This window comes from Plecotus auritus, assembly GCF_963455305.1.
Source record: "Plecotus auritus genome assembly, chromosome: X".
NCBI lineage: Eukaryota > Metazoa > Chordata > Mammalia > Chiroptera > Vespertilionidae > Plecotus > Plecotus auritus.
In genome coordinates, this window is record NC_137784.1 from 109,269,492 (window position 1) to 109,285,929 (window position 16,438).

Consider the following 16,438-nt stretch of genomic DNA (forward strand, 5'->3'; position numbering starts at 1 on the left):
TGCATACATAGATTGAATGTGTCAGTGCTGGGTAATGAAGCTGCCCATAGGAACAGAAAAACTTGACATATATGTAACATCATTCCAAAGACATATCAGTGAAAACAAACCTCCCATCTTGGTTTTTAATCTTGGATTCAGAATAACAATACAATCACATCAGATATATTCTAATGTTACGCTAAAAATGTCACTTCAGCACAAGCAGACAGGTATGTGTCAACCTTAATCTGAAATCAGAGTCCTCTGTTATCTTTAAAGCTTAGACCTACAGAGATGGCTGAGCAGGTTTCATAAAAGAAGCTCAGAAATTTCAGTGCTTCAATGTAACACCAGGCAGCTTTAAGACCAGTGTCAAGACGCTCTAATAAATGTAAGACAGCCCTAATAATACTAACACTGAATTCACAGGTCAGTAATTATTATTGTATCCGAGACCAGCTAGCACAGAGAAGTAAACTTATAATTATCATAGCTACATTTTCACTACTAAGATTCCATCTAGCAGAATGTGCACATTTATTACCCTTTTGGTGGCAGGTGGTCTGGACACAGTGGCAGGTGATATAATATGTCTTAGTGTTTCATTAGTGCCTTGTTGTGACCATGGGAGCTTGGCACTATTTAATTCTAGTTAAACTCCAAATCAATAACTTGTTAAAGGAAGAAACTGTTCCCCTCTGGGGCTATTAGAGTAAAGAGTTACCAACCTCAGCTTGTTTGCACCAGACACTGATGTTTTTACGCTGGGCTTTTGTGAAGTGGTCCCACGCCTTTTGTTTGGAGGCAGAATGGTACACAGCAACTATCTGCTCAACTGCAGTGTCAGATCAGCAGTTGAATTAGGCCAGAGTATCATCCAAGATGGCAAAAGAGGGGACAAAAGAAATAAGCATCAGGTGTGTTGTACCTTCTTGTATGACACTATTAAGCTATGGTACGTGTGTTGGGGTACTATGATTTTAAAGGGGACTCAAAGACAGAGATATCAATATACAGAAAGAGAAAAGGGAATTCCAGAGGGCTTGAGGTAAAATGGGGACAAAGTTTTAAATATAGGCAGTTTGTATCCATTCAGGCAGGAGAGGCAAAAGTCCTGGGTGAATGTGATTTAGTGCTACTGACTCTGCACAGCATGGTGGCAAGCAGCAAACTGTAACAGCTCCTTTTGACCACCTGCTTCTGTCATAAACCAGCCCTTCAAAATGAACCTGGATGCTTCACTTCAACATAATCCATCCTTTTACTCTTCTGAGGTATGTTTAACCAGAAGCATCATATCAAAACCTAAGATGGATGGAATGCATTTTAAGCCTAGAGAAATATAGGTTTTATGAAAGAATACCATGTACATACAGGCTTAGATAGTATTTTTCAGGGTCTCTTAAAATGTCAAAAGGGGAAATGTATACAAATATTCTGGGGCTTTATCCTAACCAGTTTAAGAGAAGGGAAACGTAGACATGACATTTTTTGGAAAAGACAAAAACAAGAGCCTCTGCCTGGCTGGGTGTTCACAGTTAGAAAATCCAGAAGTTTTATTTCTGTCTTTATAGCACAGTTTGCACTCTGTGTACTAATGATTTAAGAATTTATATTGCCATGATACTTGCTCTTCTCTTTTTCTATATTCTTTAGTCGTACAAAAATGTGATTTCTCCTTCTGGATTCTATGCTCATATATATTTTCAAAATAAAAATGGAAAATGATACAACTCTTAATTCCAATTACATATGAGTCAAGTAAGGGGAGTCAAGTATCAGAAGAGTGGGCCATAACTGCTTAAAGGCAAAATCATAAATCTGCACTCTTATTCTTAAGGTGAATATAGCTCCTTACTCAAAAGGTAGGAGTGCAGTATAGTGAAGTAAAACATTACTTGAGAATTTATCTGATCTGTTTCATTTAAGAGACTTCGAGTAGGTTTAGAGTAGCACTTTTTAAAAAAAAATGGCCATTTCAGTGGCTTCTCATCCTGTTCCAGTGTCTATGACATCCAGTAAAAAAAATGTAGAAGAAGGGAAACTAAAAACAAAAGATTGAAATAGCAAATTTGGCTTTTATTCAATCACCTTGCCAAACATGGTTACATTGATTATTATAAGTAGTTACCTAAAAAGCATATTATACGATAAAAATGATGCAAATCTTACAAATGCTGCCTTTTAACCAGCAAGGAAATCCTGAATGTTCACTGAGGCCTGAGGCTCTTATAACTTGAGAATAAGCCAAAGTAGAAGCACAGGATTGTGGTTTAAGTGTCAGTGTTTGTTTCTAAGGAGCTGAAGTAGATATGCCAGAGGAAATACACACAGGAGGTCCCCACATGTATCCTGTGAAATTGGAGCTTTGTCACTTGGCAATATAAGGAGAGTATACGACAATGAAGGAAGCCTTGCCCCTTGACACAGAATGGCTTCATAGGCCTGGTTCCTATGCAGAAAAAATGGTGACTAAGTGAAGTGCCCTCTCATCTTTTCAGCACAACTCTGATTTCCACTCACACTGAATGAGAATTCCAGAAAGGGCCTGCTTGAACTTCTCCTTTGCTTCTTCCATGTCTTTCTCATGGGCAACTTTTTCATTGACCAGGCGACGGATGTGGCTGTTGGCTGACTGGATCATGGAGTAAAAGTTGTTGGCACTGCGACGGTTCACCTCGCCTCGTTCAATCCAAGTGAGCAAGGTCTGCACGGCTTCTGAGAATTTAGAATCATCTTGAAAAAAAGAATTTATTTTTAGAATCATCAAAAGTAACCAAATCTTGATCTATTTTCCAAACATGACAGCAATGAGGCCACTGTGTCTTTTGGAAGTGGTTCTTAAATGAATTGCTGAGGATGAGGAGCCATAATGCATATACATGTACACACAGGTAGCAGGCAGGCAGACAGACTGAAAGAACTAAAGACTCATAAAATAGATTGGTTGTAGTCAATGAAGAATTTTCAGAAAGGCAATTGTTTATTCTCTTTTTTGAGTTTTTCTCCATGACCATTTATCCCCCTATACCAGCCTTGGGCAAACTACGGCCCGCGGGCCGGATCCGGCTGTTCTATCCGGTTCTCTTGCTCTCCCCTCCGCTCCTTTACTTTGAATTTATATTAGTTCACACAAACACTCCATCCATGCTTTTGTTCCGGCCCTCCGGTCCAGTTTAAGAACCCATTGTGGCCCTCGAGTCAAAAAGTTTGCCCACCCCTGCATACCATTTGCCACCTCCACGACCCCCTCAATCACCACACTGTTATCCATATCTATGAGTTCTTTCTCTCTTTTTTTCTTTTTTTTCAACCCCCCACCCCTCTGAAAGCTGTCAGCCTGTTCTCTATGAGTCTGTCTCTATCTTGCTTGTTAGTTCAGTATGTTCTTTCCTTTAAAAAGTTTTCTTTACTGATGTAGTTTTCACATATTGCAAATTTCTTAATCTCTGATGGTGTGTATGTATGCATATGTGTAATGTATGAATTAGCAGTGAGAGAACTTCAGAATTCTACTTCAGAATTATTTTTTAATAAGGAAAAGTAAATTTGAGTCTAACTTGAATTTGTTACTTTTTCCTTGATCTGGAGTTATAGTATAGGAAGGAGACTTAGGGTGGAGTTAAATGGGTAATTCTTTAGGAATAAACATATCTTTGACCTTTTATAACATCACTCTTGCATTCATTTCACAACCACATGCCTTCCACTCAGTCCAAGTCACAATCTATTTTGATGTAATTCATTCTGTTTCTACATTTCTTCACCTCCTGTTTCACTTGCCCGAGGAAACCTCCAAGTATATTTCTGCAACTAGTTAGGAGTTATTCTCTAACGTTAAAATAGTAGCAGAGCTCTTCCAAAGCTTCTGGTACAGCTTCCCGATCTAGGCACTTACACATTCTGCTGTTAAAAACTCCTGAGAGGGAGAATCCATTAGCATACCATTGAAAGACCTTTCTAGGGCTCCATATCCCTCTTTGGCCAGAAACCCTTATATACAGTGGAAATATCTCTCACTGCAATTTGAATCTCTTGCTACTTGACTTTTTTTTAGTGTAGACATATAATGAGAGGCCAGCCTGCCCTTTATAGTAGCTTTTCATTTCACTACTTGCATATAATCTTTATGTTAATGCTCACCTTATGCTTGAAGTCCACATGATGAGCAAATTCATTTAAAAAAATCAAATTGACCCATTTGGTGTCATGTGAACAGGTCATTCTTGAACTGGCATTTTACCAATCATTTCATCTTTTCCAGTTTTTAAAAAATGTAGCATTATTTCTGTGTCTCTATTCTATACTATGTTTTCTGCTTTTCTTTTACAGAAAGACAAAATCAATGCAAACAAAGGGTTTCTTAAATGTGTGAATCCCTTAGATCAGCAATTTTCGACCTTTTTCATGTCATCAAACACGTAAACTAATTACTAAAATTCTGCAGCATACCAAAAAAATATATTTTTTGCCAATCTGACAAAAAAAGGTATAATTTTGATTCATTTACTCTGGATGGCTATTGTTGTGTTGGTTGCCATTTTTTAATTTGACAATCTAAATGAAAAGATGTCAGTGCCTCTGCGTAAATAGGTATTCTTGCAGCACACCAGCATGCCTTTTGTGGCACACCAGTTGAAATTGCTGCCTTAGGTTATCTGGTGCAAACAAGTTTGGTAAATGAGACCTATTGAAATTAGAATTAGCAGCACCTTGCTGAGCCTAGAGCACAGGAAGCAGGGGAAATTCATACCTTTAAACCTGGTTTGGTGTCATCAATAAGATCAATGGGACACCAGCATTTATCTGATAAAATCAACCATACTCAAGAATGAAAAGACTGAATTTGAGCTACTAACACAGGAGAGTAGGCAGGGCAATTATTGTTAAATAAACAAAATGCTTCAGAGGGTCAAGCAAGAGAAACAGGAATCAAAATTAAAAGAGAAGCAGTCTCATTTAGCAATGTCTAGAAATTTCATGGACACTGTGTGAAATAAGTTGAGCATTTTAAGTGATGAAACAAGTCTTCTTTTGTTGTTGGTAGCTAAGTTTTTGAGTAATCTAAGGAAAATGTACACTATGACTACTCTTGGGGCCTCCATTTTCTTATCTGCAAAATGGGGATTTTTACCAGAGTTTTCCAGGGTCACATCAAGTTCCATCATTCTAATTTATTCTGATTTAGAACTCAAACTAACTTGTTATCAGTAATGAAAGGGAGGGTGCTTACATATCCCAAGTCATGGATTACGGCTAAAATTCTCTGATGTGGAGAGGGAGGGAAACTTGTTTCTTTCTAGAAACCTGATATGTTGAGAGAAAAGCACCATCCCTTGAGACAGTGAAGGAATGAAGACACAGGTAGGACGGACAGATTTTCTGGCTCTTGAATTACTACGTACAACTTTCTGTCTGTAAGGTTCAAATACAAGAAATGTCTAGAATTTATTAGTGGAAAATTCAAAGGATAACTGCAAAAACTATGAATATTTTCATTAATTTTCCCCAGAGGAAAGAGTTATTTTACTCACAAAGCTTAAATGCTTTCTATACCTTTTAGTTTTTCAGCAACAATGCTGCATTCATGATCTGAATAGTGGACGACCGGGGGTGGGGATGGTGGGCGCAATCGTTCTTCTTCCATCCTTCTACGGTGGCGCTCCTCCCTTGCTAGCATACGCTGTTTGCATTCCCACTCATACAGGTCATCTCGAGCTTGTGCAAAATCAACGTGGAGGCGGCCTGTGTCCTTCTTGTCAGTGCTAGAGCCCAGGCGAATGCGGTAACCTAAATGCACAAGAGGAAGACAGAGGAATACAAGAGCAGCCCAATGAATGAGAAACTGTAGGTACCTTTCCAAGTTTAATGCTTCAGATGCGGTTGCAACAGTTTAAAGTGACTATATGACTCCAAATTCTCTCCACACTATTAGCAAGGTGAACTATCAAAAGACTTGGATTATAGTCTCATCTCTGATAACAGTTTACTATTCTATGGGTTAGGTCAGTCTTGTTTGTAGGATATCCATTCCTCCATCTGCAATCTTACCTCTGGCAGAGAGAGGCTCTGTGGGTAATGGTATCAAGAATGCGTCTTATGCCCTAACCGGTTTGGCTCAGTGGATAGAGCATCGGCCTGGGGACTGAAGGGTCCAAGGTTCAATTCCGGTCAAGGGCATGTACCTGGGTTGCGGGCACATCCCCAGTGGGGGGCGTGCAGGAGGCAGCTGATCGATGTCTCTCTCTCATCGATGTTTCTAACTCTCTATCCCTCTCTCTTCCTCTCTGTAAAAAATCAATAAAATATATTTTAAAAAAAAGAAAGAATGCATCTTATGATGCCAAAAGCACAAATAACAAAAATATCAACAAATAGGAATACATCACACTCAGAAGAAACAATAAAAAAAAAAGATAACTTACAGAAGGGGAGAAAAATTTTGCTAACCATACATCTAATAAGGGGTTAATATCCAAAATATATAAAGAACTCAATCAACTCAATAACAAGGAAATATCCAATTAGAAAACAGAACTAAATAAGCAATTCCCCAAAGAGGGCATCAAATGGCCAACAGAAACGTGAAAATATGCTCAACGTCCCTAATCATGAGGGAAATGCAAATCAGAACCATAATGAGATGTCACCTCACACATGTCAGAATTGCTATAATCAACAAGACAAGTGACAACAGGTGCTGGCAAGGATGTGGAGAAAAGGGAGCCCTTATACATTGTTGGTAGGGATGTAAATTTGTACAACCACCATGGAAAACAATATGGAGGTTTCTCCAAAAATTAAAAATAGATCTATCATACTATCCAGCAATTCCACTTCTGGGTACATACCCAACAGGATTTTGATGAGAAACATGCACTCCCATGTTTATCACAGCATTATTCACAATAGTCAAGATACGGAAACAACTCAGATGCCCACCAGTGGATGAATGGATAAAAAAAGATGTGGTAGTTTTACATAATGGAATATTTTTCAGCCATGAGAAGAGAAGATATACTCCCATTTGCAACAACATGGATGGACCTTGAGCACATTATGCTAAGTGATATAAGTCAAACAGAGAAAGACAAGTACTGTAATGTTATCATTTATATATAGAATCTAAAGTTAAATCTGTGAAAAAAGAGAGTAAAATGATGGTTACCAGGGGATAGGTTTAAATTAAACACTCAAGTGAGTCTCAAAAATATAGACAAGGAGGGATAAGAGTGATGGTATTTCAGGGTACAAATTTGTAACAAGTAGTAAACAAGCCATAGAGATCTAATGCACAGTATAATGAACATAGACAATTAATAGGGTGCCCGGGGCCTGGGGTGAGGCTTGTTAGCTGTGCTGCTAGCTCTAATGAGGATGCAGCTCATGTCTCCCACCCTGGCCCTAGGGACCTGCATGACAGGCCAGTCATGAGCAATGGGGGAAGCAAATCCTGAAGGAACTAGATGAGTATTATGAGAAGTTTAAACAGAAGAGGAGAGTGCTATACTGCATTCAAAAAGCCCTGATCTGGAGTCAGGAGCTGGGCAACCAGAAGATCCAGATTGTAAGTCAGATGGTGGAGCTGGTGGAGAACCGGACCAGACAGGTGGAGAATCACATGGAATTCTTTGAGATGCACCAAGAGGTCAATGATACCACTGGCCACAGTGGCAAAGCCAGCCATGTTAAGTACAAGAATGAGAAAATCACACAAGCAGAAAAGCCCAATAATAAGAGGTCTCAGCAACAGTGCAAATCAGGAGAATGCATTTAATAATCATGATCATGGTGACATCACCTCAGAAACATCCAAGGAGAAGAAAGCAAAGGCCTCTAAGAAGAAGAAATGCTCCAAGGCCAAAGCAGAGGGGGAAGCATCCCCTGCAGACCTTCCCATTGACCCTATTGAACCCATGTACTGTCTGTGCAATCAAGTATCCTATAAGAGAAATGATCGGCTGTGACAACGAGGACAGATGCCCCACTGAGTGGTCCCACTTCTGTGTAGGACTGAAATCATAAACCAAAGGGCAAGTGTCAAGGGGAGAACAAGAAAACCATTGACAAAGCCGTGGAGAAATCCAAAAAGGAGAGGGCTTATAATAGGTAGTTGGTGGACCTTGCTGAACAGTGAGGAGGAGAACTAAGCTGGTGAGATGCAAAGACTGTACAATGTATATTTTTAAAGAATGTTAGAAAAGGAGCCATTCCTTTTGTAGAGATGGCAGTGATTCTCTTTGCATTTTTTTTCTATTGGTACATATATGTAACAAGAAAGTGGTCTGTGGATAAACATTTTAGAAACTAAAATATAGGTTTAAATTAAACACTCGAGTCTCAAAAATATAGACAATAAATTGTACTATAAATATGTAATGTGATAAATACTGCTATATCAGCAATCACATAAAATATAAAAATATATCAAAGTAACACATTGTACACCTTAAACTTACACAATGTTATAAAAATTTATTCAATTTAAAAAATGAATGAGTCTTATACAGCACTATGGGTTGGGAAGAATGAAAAAGGTGCCCTCAAAGTATGGTGCCTTTGCATAACTTCAAGAGTGTCAGTCATACCACCACACAGAATTTTAATAAAATTTACTTTTTAAAGAACAAAATACAATTTTTATTGTGCTAAGAGCACTTAACATGAGATCTGTCCTCAACAAATTTTAAGTGCATCAGCTTGGCATTTCAATCCTGAAAAATGTTTCCTAGATGTATTTGGTGACTCTGAACCAATTTTTTTGAGGGTGGAAAATAGATATGATAAAGAGGTATATGATCCTGGTGACACATATTTTGGGATCCTTAAAAGAAATGGTAGTATGCTTGTAATATGGTGGTATAGGATTAAGATTCAGAAAAAACAGGGTTCAAGTCCATACCTCCACTTTTTGTGTCAGCTGTACTCCCAAAGCTAAGTCAATTAACAAAAAATGAAAAAAATTAAGTTTTTACTAACTTTTAAAGTTTCCAAAGCTAAGCTAGCTGCTTCCATACACGTGTCTCATTTCATTCTCAGCACAAGCTTGCAGAGTTACTCCTGACTTAAACAACTAAAAATATGGGCAAAGCATACAAAACAATAGTTTTTAAGACACTGGACATCAGGCAATGAAGACAGAGATCATTGAGAGACAAGAACCAAATGAAATGATCCCTATGATTTCCCCAGCTTATTGCCTGAAGAGAAATTCCAAGCCTCAGCACAGAGAGGGGAACTCAAGTAAAACACAGTGATCTCCATGAGTGAGGGAGACTATGGTAGATAGAGTTTGTATGGCAGAATACTGGGGGGAAAAGCTACACAGAGAAAGAACTTTAAAGATCTGAAGAGAGTCCTCCGCTATTATTTAACTGAGTATTAATGTGTGTGTGTGTGTGTGTGTGTGTGTGTATGTAAACTACCTGAGCATTAGAGGTAGCAATCCCTGGACTTCACATAGGGCTGGGAATAACACTTTCCCACCAGCCAGAGCAGAAAAATTAATAATTCACAGAGTAATCAAAAGGGTTTTGCCTTAATTAGTGGAAAAATAAAACTAGCCCTAGACTAAACCATGCTGCATCCCAGAACTAAGCTCAAGAATATTTATAGGAATAAAAATGATCTGGCACCCAATAAATGAAATTTCACATTGTCTGATATTCAATAAATTACCCAATATGCAAAGAAGCAGGGAAATAATAAATATAAAAATTAATTAATCAAAACAGACCCCAAAAGTGATATAGATAACATAATAATAGATAAGGATACAAAAACAACTATTATAATTGGATTTCATATGCTTAAGAAGCTAGAGAAATATTTAACAGATTAAGTAGAAACACAAAAGACATAAAAAGGAACCAAAATCACACTGCTAGAGATTTTTAAAAATATATATTTTTATTGATTTCAGAAAAGAAGGGAGAGGAAGAGAGAGAGAGAAATATCAATGATGAGAGAGAATCATTGATTGGCTGCCTCCTGCATGGCCCCTACTGGGGATGGAGCCCACAACCTGGGCATGTGCCCTGACGGGGAATTGAACTGTGACCTCTTAGTTCATAGGTTGATGCTCATCTACTGAGTCATGCTGGCTGGGCCAAACTGCTAGAGAGATTTAAACTACAAAGTCTAAATTGAAAAGAAAAAATAATCACTGGATAGTACCAATGGCAAATTAGACATTGCCGAAGAAAAGATTAATCAACTTGAAGACATAGCAATAGAATCTATTAAAAATGAAATATATAGAGAAAAATGACTGAAGAAAATAAACAGAGTACTAGTGAGCTGTGGTTCAACTTCAAGGGACTTAATATATGCCTAATGGAGCCCTGATTGAAGAAAGGGGAAGGAATAGAAAAATATTTGAAGAAATAAGGGCAGAAAACTCAAAGATCTAAGAATTTCAATGAAATTCCAAGCACAAGAAACATGAAGGATATTACACCAAAGTAAATCATCATCATTTTGCTCAACACTGGCTATAAAGAGAACATCTTAAGGCTGCTATAGACAAAAGACACATTATATACAAAAAAGCAAAAATACAAGGATAACATCATATTTCTTATCAGAAACAATGCAATAAAGAATATAGTGGAGCAACATTTGAGGAGATGGGAACCTGTCAACCTAGAATTCTATTCCAAGAAAATATATCTTTCAAAAAGAATGGTAGAATAAATTCTTTTTGATACAAATGCTGAAAGAATTCACCAGGAGTAGATGCATTATTTTTAAAAAGGTTAAAAAAAATTCAAGCACCAGAAAATGATACCACATGGAAATATGGATCTATACAAAGAAAGGAAGAGCATATATAATACATAATTACTCTAGAACAGCCTTGGGCAAACTACGGCCCGCGGGCCGGATCCGGCTGTTCTATCCGGTTCTCTTGCTCTCCCCTCCGCTCCTTTACTTTGAATTTATATTAGTTCACACAAACACTCCATCCATGCTTTTGTTCCGGCCCTCCGGTCCAGTTTAAGAACCCATTGTGGCCCTCGAGTCAAAAAGTTTGCCCACCCCTGCTCTAGAAAATGCACACTAATTAGATATAAAAAGGATCAGTGGTTGCCTAGGGAGGAAAATCAAAAGTCGTAGGAGGACAGGATTACAAAAGAGGCATAAAGAAAGCTTTTGAGAAAAAAAAAATAAAAAAAGCTTTTGGATGAGGTGGACATATTCATTATTTTGATTCTAATGATGGTTTCACAGCTGTATGTGTCAATGATATCAAATTATATTTTTGAAATATACTAAGTTCAATGTATGTCAACTATTATAAAGCTGTTATAAAGAATAATATCTATTAACACTAAAAATGCCACACATTCTTTTTAGAAAGAGGAAGAATACATACATTTCATAAACAAACTTTGTTAGGGCCCTTTACAGTTTACAACCCACTTTCACACCCATTCATCTTATTTGATCATGCGAGCTGAGCCATCAGAAAAATGGAACTATTAATGATTATACACATATTACCTATTCGGCTAAGATCATGGAGAAGATCAAATGAGAGGACGATAGGAAAGCTTTGTGTAAACAAACAAAAAAATACTGTGATGCTATGGTGGTGTCCTGTGCACAGGGCCAACTCCCAAAGCTGTTCAAACTCAAATAGAACAAAATTATTATTTCTATATTTCTAGCCTCTTTTTCTAAGAGATGTTTGTTTTGTTTTTTTAACCTCTTTCCCCCCCCCCTCTTTTTACAAGGTGGGAGAACAGCCATCCAATTCCTAGCACTTGTGAACTTTTATTTAAATGGAAAAATTTAGTTGTTTTCACATCACTGATTGCAATTCCCTTTCCTTTGGCAGTTTTAAGAATATTACCAGAGAGCTGATTTGAATGACGTATAGATGGATGACTTCTGAGCAGCATGTTGTCTTTTATGATACAAATGCTGAAAGAATTCCCCAGGAGCACAACTGGTCAGGGCTTTTCAAAACCTTTAAGTTCTTATCAAAATAGTCTATTGTGGGAGGCTCTTTTATCATTGCTAAGTGCTGTCGAATCTTCAGCAGTTAGATTTGATAGCACCTAGCAAATTTAATCAGTGTATTCCACATCTGTCTCCTCCTCTTCTTTCCCATGTTACCAGTCCTACTTTTTCAAACCCTGATTACATTTTCCCTGGCCTATTGCAACAGGAGTCTACTGACCTCCTCTCCTCTTTTCTCTTCCCTCCTCTAATTCATTTTTATACAGAGCTGCCAGATTAATCTTCCAGAAACAATCATATTCCTTGTTCAAAAATTTTCAACAATTGCTATTACCCGATGAATGAAGACCCAACTAAGTCATTCAAAGTGTGCTAACAACTGATGTTTTCCCTCCTCCTTTCATGTCTACTCAATACACAAACCACTACTAATTGTTTCCTTGAATGTTCACCAAAACTTACCACCTTTGTACCTTTGTTCATGCTGTTTCTATGCCCCATTGCTTATATCCAAATGTTTTCTCTTTGACAAAGATTTGGTCTAAATGCTACTTTTCTTTCTTGCCCTGGTCGGTTTGGCTCTATGGATGGAGAATCAGCCTGTGGACTGAAGGGTTCCGAGTTCCATTCCGGTCAAGGGCATGTACTTCAGTTGCAGACTCCATCCCTGGCCCTGGTTGTGGCTTGTGCGGGAGGCAACCAATCAATGTGTCTCTCTCACATAGATGTTTCTCTCTCTGTGTCTCTCCCCTCCCTTCCACTCTCTCTAAAAATCAATGGAAAAATATACTCTTAAAAAATGCTACTTTTCTTGATATTCTCTCTCTCTCTCTCTCTCTCTCTCTCTCTCTCTCTGTCTGTCTGTCTCTCTCTCTGCTTTGGTCTTTGCTGTATACTCAGCAACCTAGTATTCTGCCCAGCACTCAGCATAACTAACTGACTTCCATAGGTAATTTTGAGCATCTATTTTTGTTCCAGACTATGTGCTAGATGTGGTGGATTCAAAGTTAAATAAGACATAGTCCTTTCCCCCAAGGAGTTTACACTCTGGGTGGGAATACAGATGTAGAAAGAGACAGTTCTAGTATGGTGTTATAGATGTCATGTTTGGAGAAAGCAGTGGGTGCTGTGGAATCATTGAGGAAGGGGTGCCCAAACCAGCTTGGGGCAGAGTGGGGAGAGAAGTTCCAGAAAGCTTTCCAGAAGAGGTTATGCTTGAGCTGGAGTTTTAGGGTGTGAAGATGTGTGTATGGTGGGTGAGTGGGGTGTGTGGAAAAGGTAATTCTAATCAGAGGAAAAGACATAAAACACCACGGCACATTCTAGTGTTGTTGGGACATGTGTGTGAGGAGATTAGGAGATAACACTGAGAGGTAAAACAGGTAATTAAGGCCTTTAAATGCTACAAGTAAGTAGTTTAGAGTTATCCCATAGAAAACTGAGAAGTACTAAAAAAAACTTTAAAGAAATAAATTGGATGGTAACATGCATTTTATTTTTCCGAAGGCAAGAGGGGTTAGTATTAGGCCCAAACTTTAGTTGCCACAGATGCAAAAACATTGATCACAAATCTCTGCATTGTGCCGTGATAGGTAGAATCCTCATGACTAAATACCTACCAGAAAGATAAAGGGCTTTGTCCACCATGTACTCCTCAGCAAAGCGAATGTGACAAAAATTCTTTTTGCTTTTCCGAATAGCAATGATCTCTCCACACTGTTCAAACACTTCCACAATGATCTGCTCTGTCCCATTTTCAGGCAGACCACCCACAAATACTGTTTTGCATCCTGGTGGTCGTTCTCGGGTTGCAGGAGGTGGAAGATCTAAATGTAAGTGAAAAAACATTTGAAATTAAAATGTGTCCTTGAGATAGACCTCTTTGAAACCTATCATATCCCAGAAATAGCCTTACTGTCCCCATCATACTTTTGCTGAAGAGTGCCAGAAGCAAGTGGCCCCAAGGTGTTCATCTCTGCTCCACAGAAAATTGGTTGCATGAACCTGAAAATCATTTTATTCAATGGTTTGGTGCCCATAATGGCTACCGGATATAGACTCAGACCTGTTTGTCTATCCCATGCGGAGCTTTTTAATTATGTTCTTTACTTTTGTTGTGTCAACCAGCTATTCTCGACTTTCAGTAATTTTTATTAAGAAGACAGTTCTTTGGGGGAAATCACATTTAGTTTTAACTCTTTGTTTCAGGAATTCTCAGAACCAGGGTCCCTGAGACAAGGGTTTGTATAATTCAGTTTGTAGTTATCATATTCTCTCTGTTCATCCTTACTGAAAGAACTGTTTTAGGATTAATTTGATAATGATGAGGTGAACACTTACAAAAATATTTATAGATCTCAGAATGATTTGATTGACAATGTCGGCCAGAGTACAAATGATCCTTTTAAGTTGTTGTCTTTTTTTAGCTTTTTTTTTTTTTTTTTTTTTAATACCAGTGAGCTCTTCCTCAAATTCCTTGATGGGGTGAGCTGAGATTGAGAGCCAACCATGCAGCATTTAGAGGAAACTATGAAAGAAGAAAAAGTAAACCCACCTGGGAAATCATTAAAGTGACATAAAATTGGCTATAGACAGACATTATAAACCTGCTTAATGAGATGATGCTCTCTCTGCTTAAAAAAAATGGGCTTCCTAGTCACTCATTTTATATATGAAGCCTGTTGTATTTGTCAGCTCCTTATTGCTATTTATATGTTTCAAAGCATTTTCCAAGCAAAATCCCACAGTTTACAGTCCCCAGAACAAAGCATGATAGTCAAGGGTTTTTCTAGTGTTGTTTTTGGATCTGCAAGGATTTATTTTGTGTAATCCGTTCTCTCCACTTAGCTCTTAACAATAAGTCTTCTAGCTCAAGATTTGGAGAGCTCAACAACTAGCGATTACAGATCACATATAAAAATAAATGAGTCTCACTTGTGGATTAAGTCCACGCCCCCACCTGGCTTTTATCCAAGTTAGCAAGCAGGTGATTTTGGAGCTTCCTTGGGTATCAGCATCTCTAGCTTTGTCATTTTGCTACTGCTATCTATCTTATCAGTGTGGCTCAGAATAATCAGGCTCTCATGATGTTTTCTTTCCCTCTGTTTAGTCAATAAAAGGGGAGAGAGATTCAGGGAACTTACAAAGTTTCTGTTAATATTTAAAATTTCAGTAATTTTAAGAACTCACTGTATTGGTTTTTTGATCCATATGAGAAATTTAAAGGGATAAAGAAGATAACCTAGTGAGCAGGAATCTGAAATGTCTTAATCATGGACACTAGAGAGGTTATAGTTTTAATCAAAAGGGGAAGATGAGGTCCAGAATCTCTTGAGACTTATGCTTCTTAGTTTTTAAGAACTGGAAAGGATTCTAGGTATCACACTTCCAGTGATTCTCAATTCTGGCAGCACATGAGAATCAAGTTGGGAGTCAAAGAAACACAAAAATGCTTAGGCCCACTCTAATGAATCTGATGCAATTAGCCTGTAGCGAAGCCTGTGTATTATTTTTTAAAGCTCCTCAGGCAAGTCTAATAAGTAGTAGGATTAAAAACCACTGACTTGGTCGAAACGCTTATTACAGAGCAAAAATCTTAGCTGAGTGAGGCGGAGTGTCTCACTCAAGGCCATCAAGTTAGATAGAAAGATAAGGAGCATGAACTTGGAGCAGGCAAACTTGGATTTAAGCCTTAATTTAATTACCCACTGTCTGTATGACCATGGAAGAACCTCTGAGACCTCATTTTTCATCTCTAAAATAAGGATACCTTATAAGGTTTATTGTAGGATAATTAATAATCTACTTCTATATTGCATGTGGTACAATGTCTAGTACTTGATAGGTTCTCAATAAATAGTAGTTACTATAGTGTTATTATTATTTACTATAATAGAACTCAGGTTTCCTAATTACCAATCTGGGGCTTCCTAAAGACCTACCACAAGTCTGGAGTAGAGTGGTAGCTAAGACCTGGACTTCTAAACTCACAGCTCCTTGCTTTATCCAGATCTTTAGATAAGACTGGGCTTGGGAAGGAATGACTCTTACTGATAGAGGAATCTACAGCTGTGAAGACACATACGGTTTTGACCATGGAACATAACCCAATCACTGACTATATAGGTAAAGAATTTGCAAGAACATACATATAGTTAGAGCAATGTTTTCAAATAAAAGACTTTAGAATAAAATTCTGTTTCAGTATCCGTCTGAAATTCACTGTGTAAAGGAATTTGATGGTAAAGAATCTTGTGAAACAAATAATCACCTTTTTATATTATACTAGAGGCCTGAAGCACGAAATTTGTGCAAGGGGCTCGGCCCTCGAGGCCCTGCCCCCCACCCACTGGTCGTTTCAGAAGGTTGTTCCACCGTCTGGTCTAAATAGCATATTAGCTCTTTATTATATAGGACGAGTTTGCTTATTTAGGTCTACCTTTAGATTTGTTGAGAGGCTCTAAGGAATGTCTGTTTACTGCCGCAGTTA

The 16,438-nt window shown here is 38.0% G+C and overlaps 1 protein-coding gene and 1 pseudogene across 5 annotated transcripts in view; one reads left to right on the forward strand and one right to left on the reverse strand.

Annotated features, from left to right (window-relative positions):
- The window catches only part of ENOX2 (ecto-NOX disulfide-thiol exchanger 2), a 330,767-nt gene that overhangs the window by 52,258 nt on the left and 262,071 nt on the right, over positions 1-16,438 (reverse strand). For all 4 annotated transcript variants that reach the window (XM_080653885.1, XM_080653884.1, XM_080653886.1 and 1 more), the window contains 4 exons: positions 13,569-13,775; positions 5,539-5,772; positions 2,506-2,718; positions 711-817 (listed from right to left, as the gene is read on the reverse strand). In XM_080653885.1, the coding sequence (XP_080510011.1) occupies positions 711-817; positions 2,506-2,718; positions 5,539-5,772; positions 13,569-13,775 (761 nt within the window). The remainder of the gene's footprint in view (positions 1-710; positions 818-2,505; positions 2,719-5,538; positions 5,773-13,568; positions 13,776-16,438) is intronic.
- Positions 7,436-8,095, forward strand: LOC308239907 (inhibitor of growth protein 1-like; annotated as a pseudogene). Its single transcript has one exon. The product of its transcript is annotated as an inhibitor of growth protein 1-like (transcript).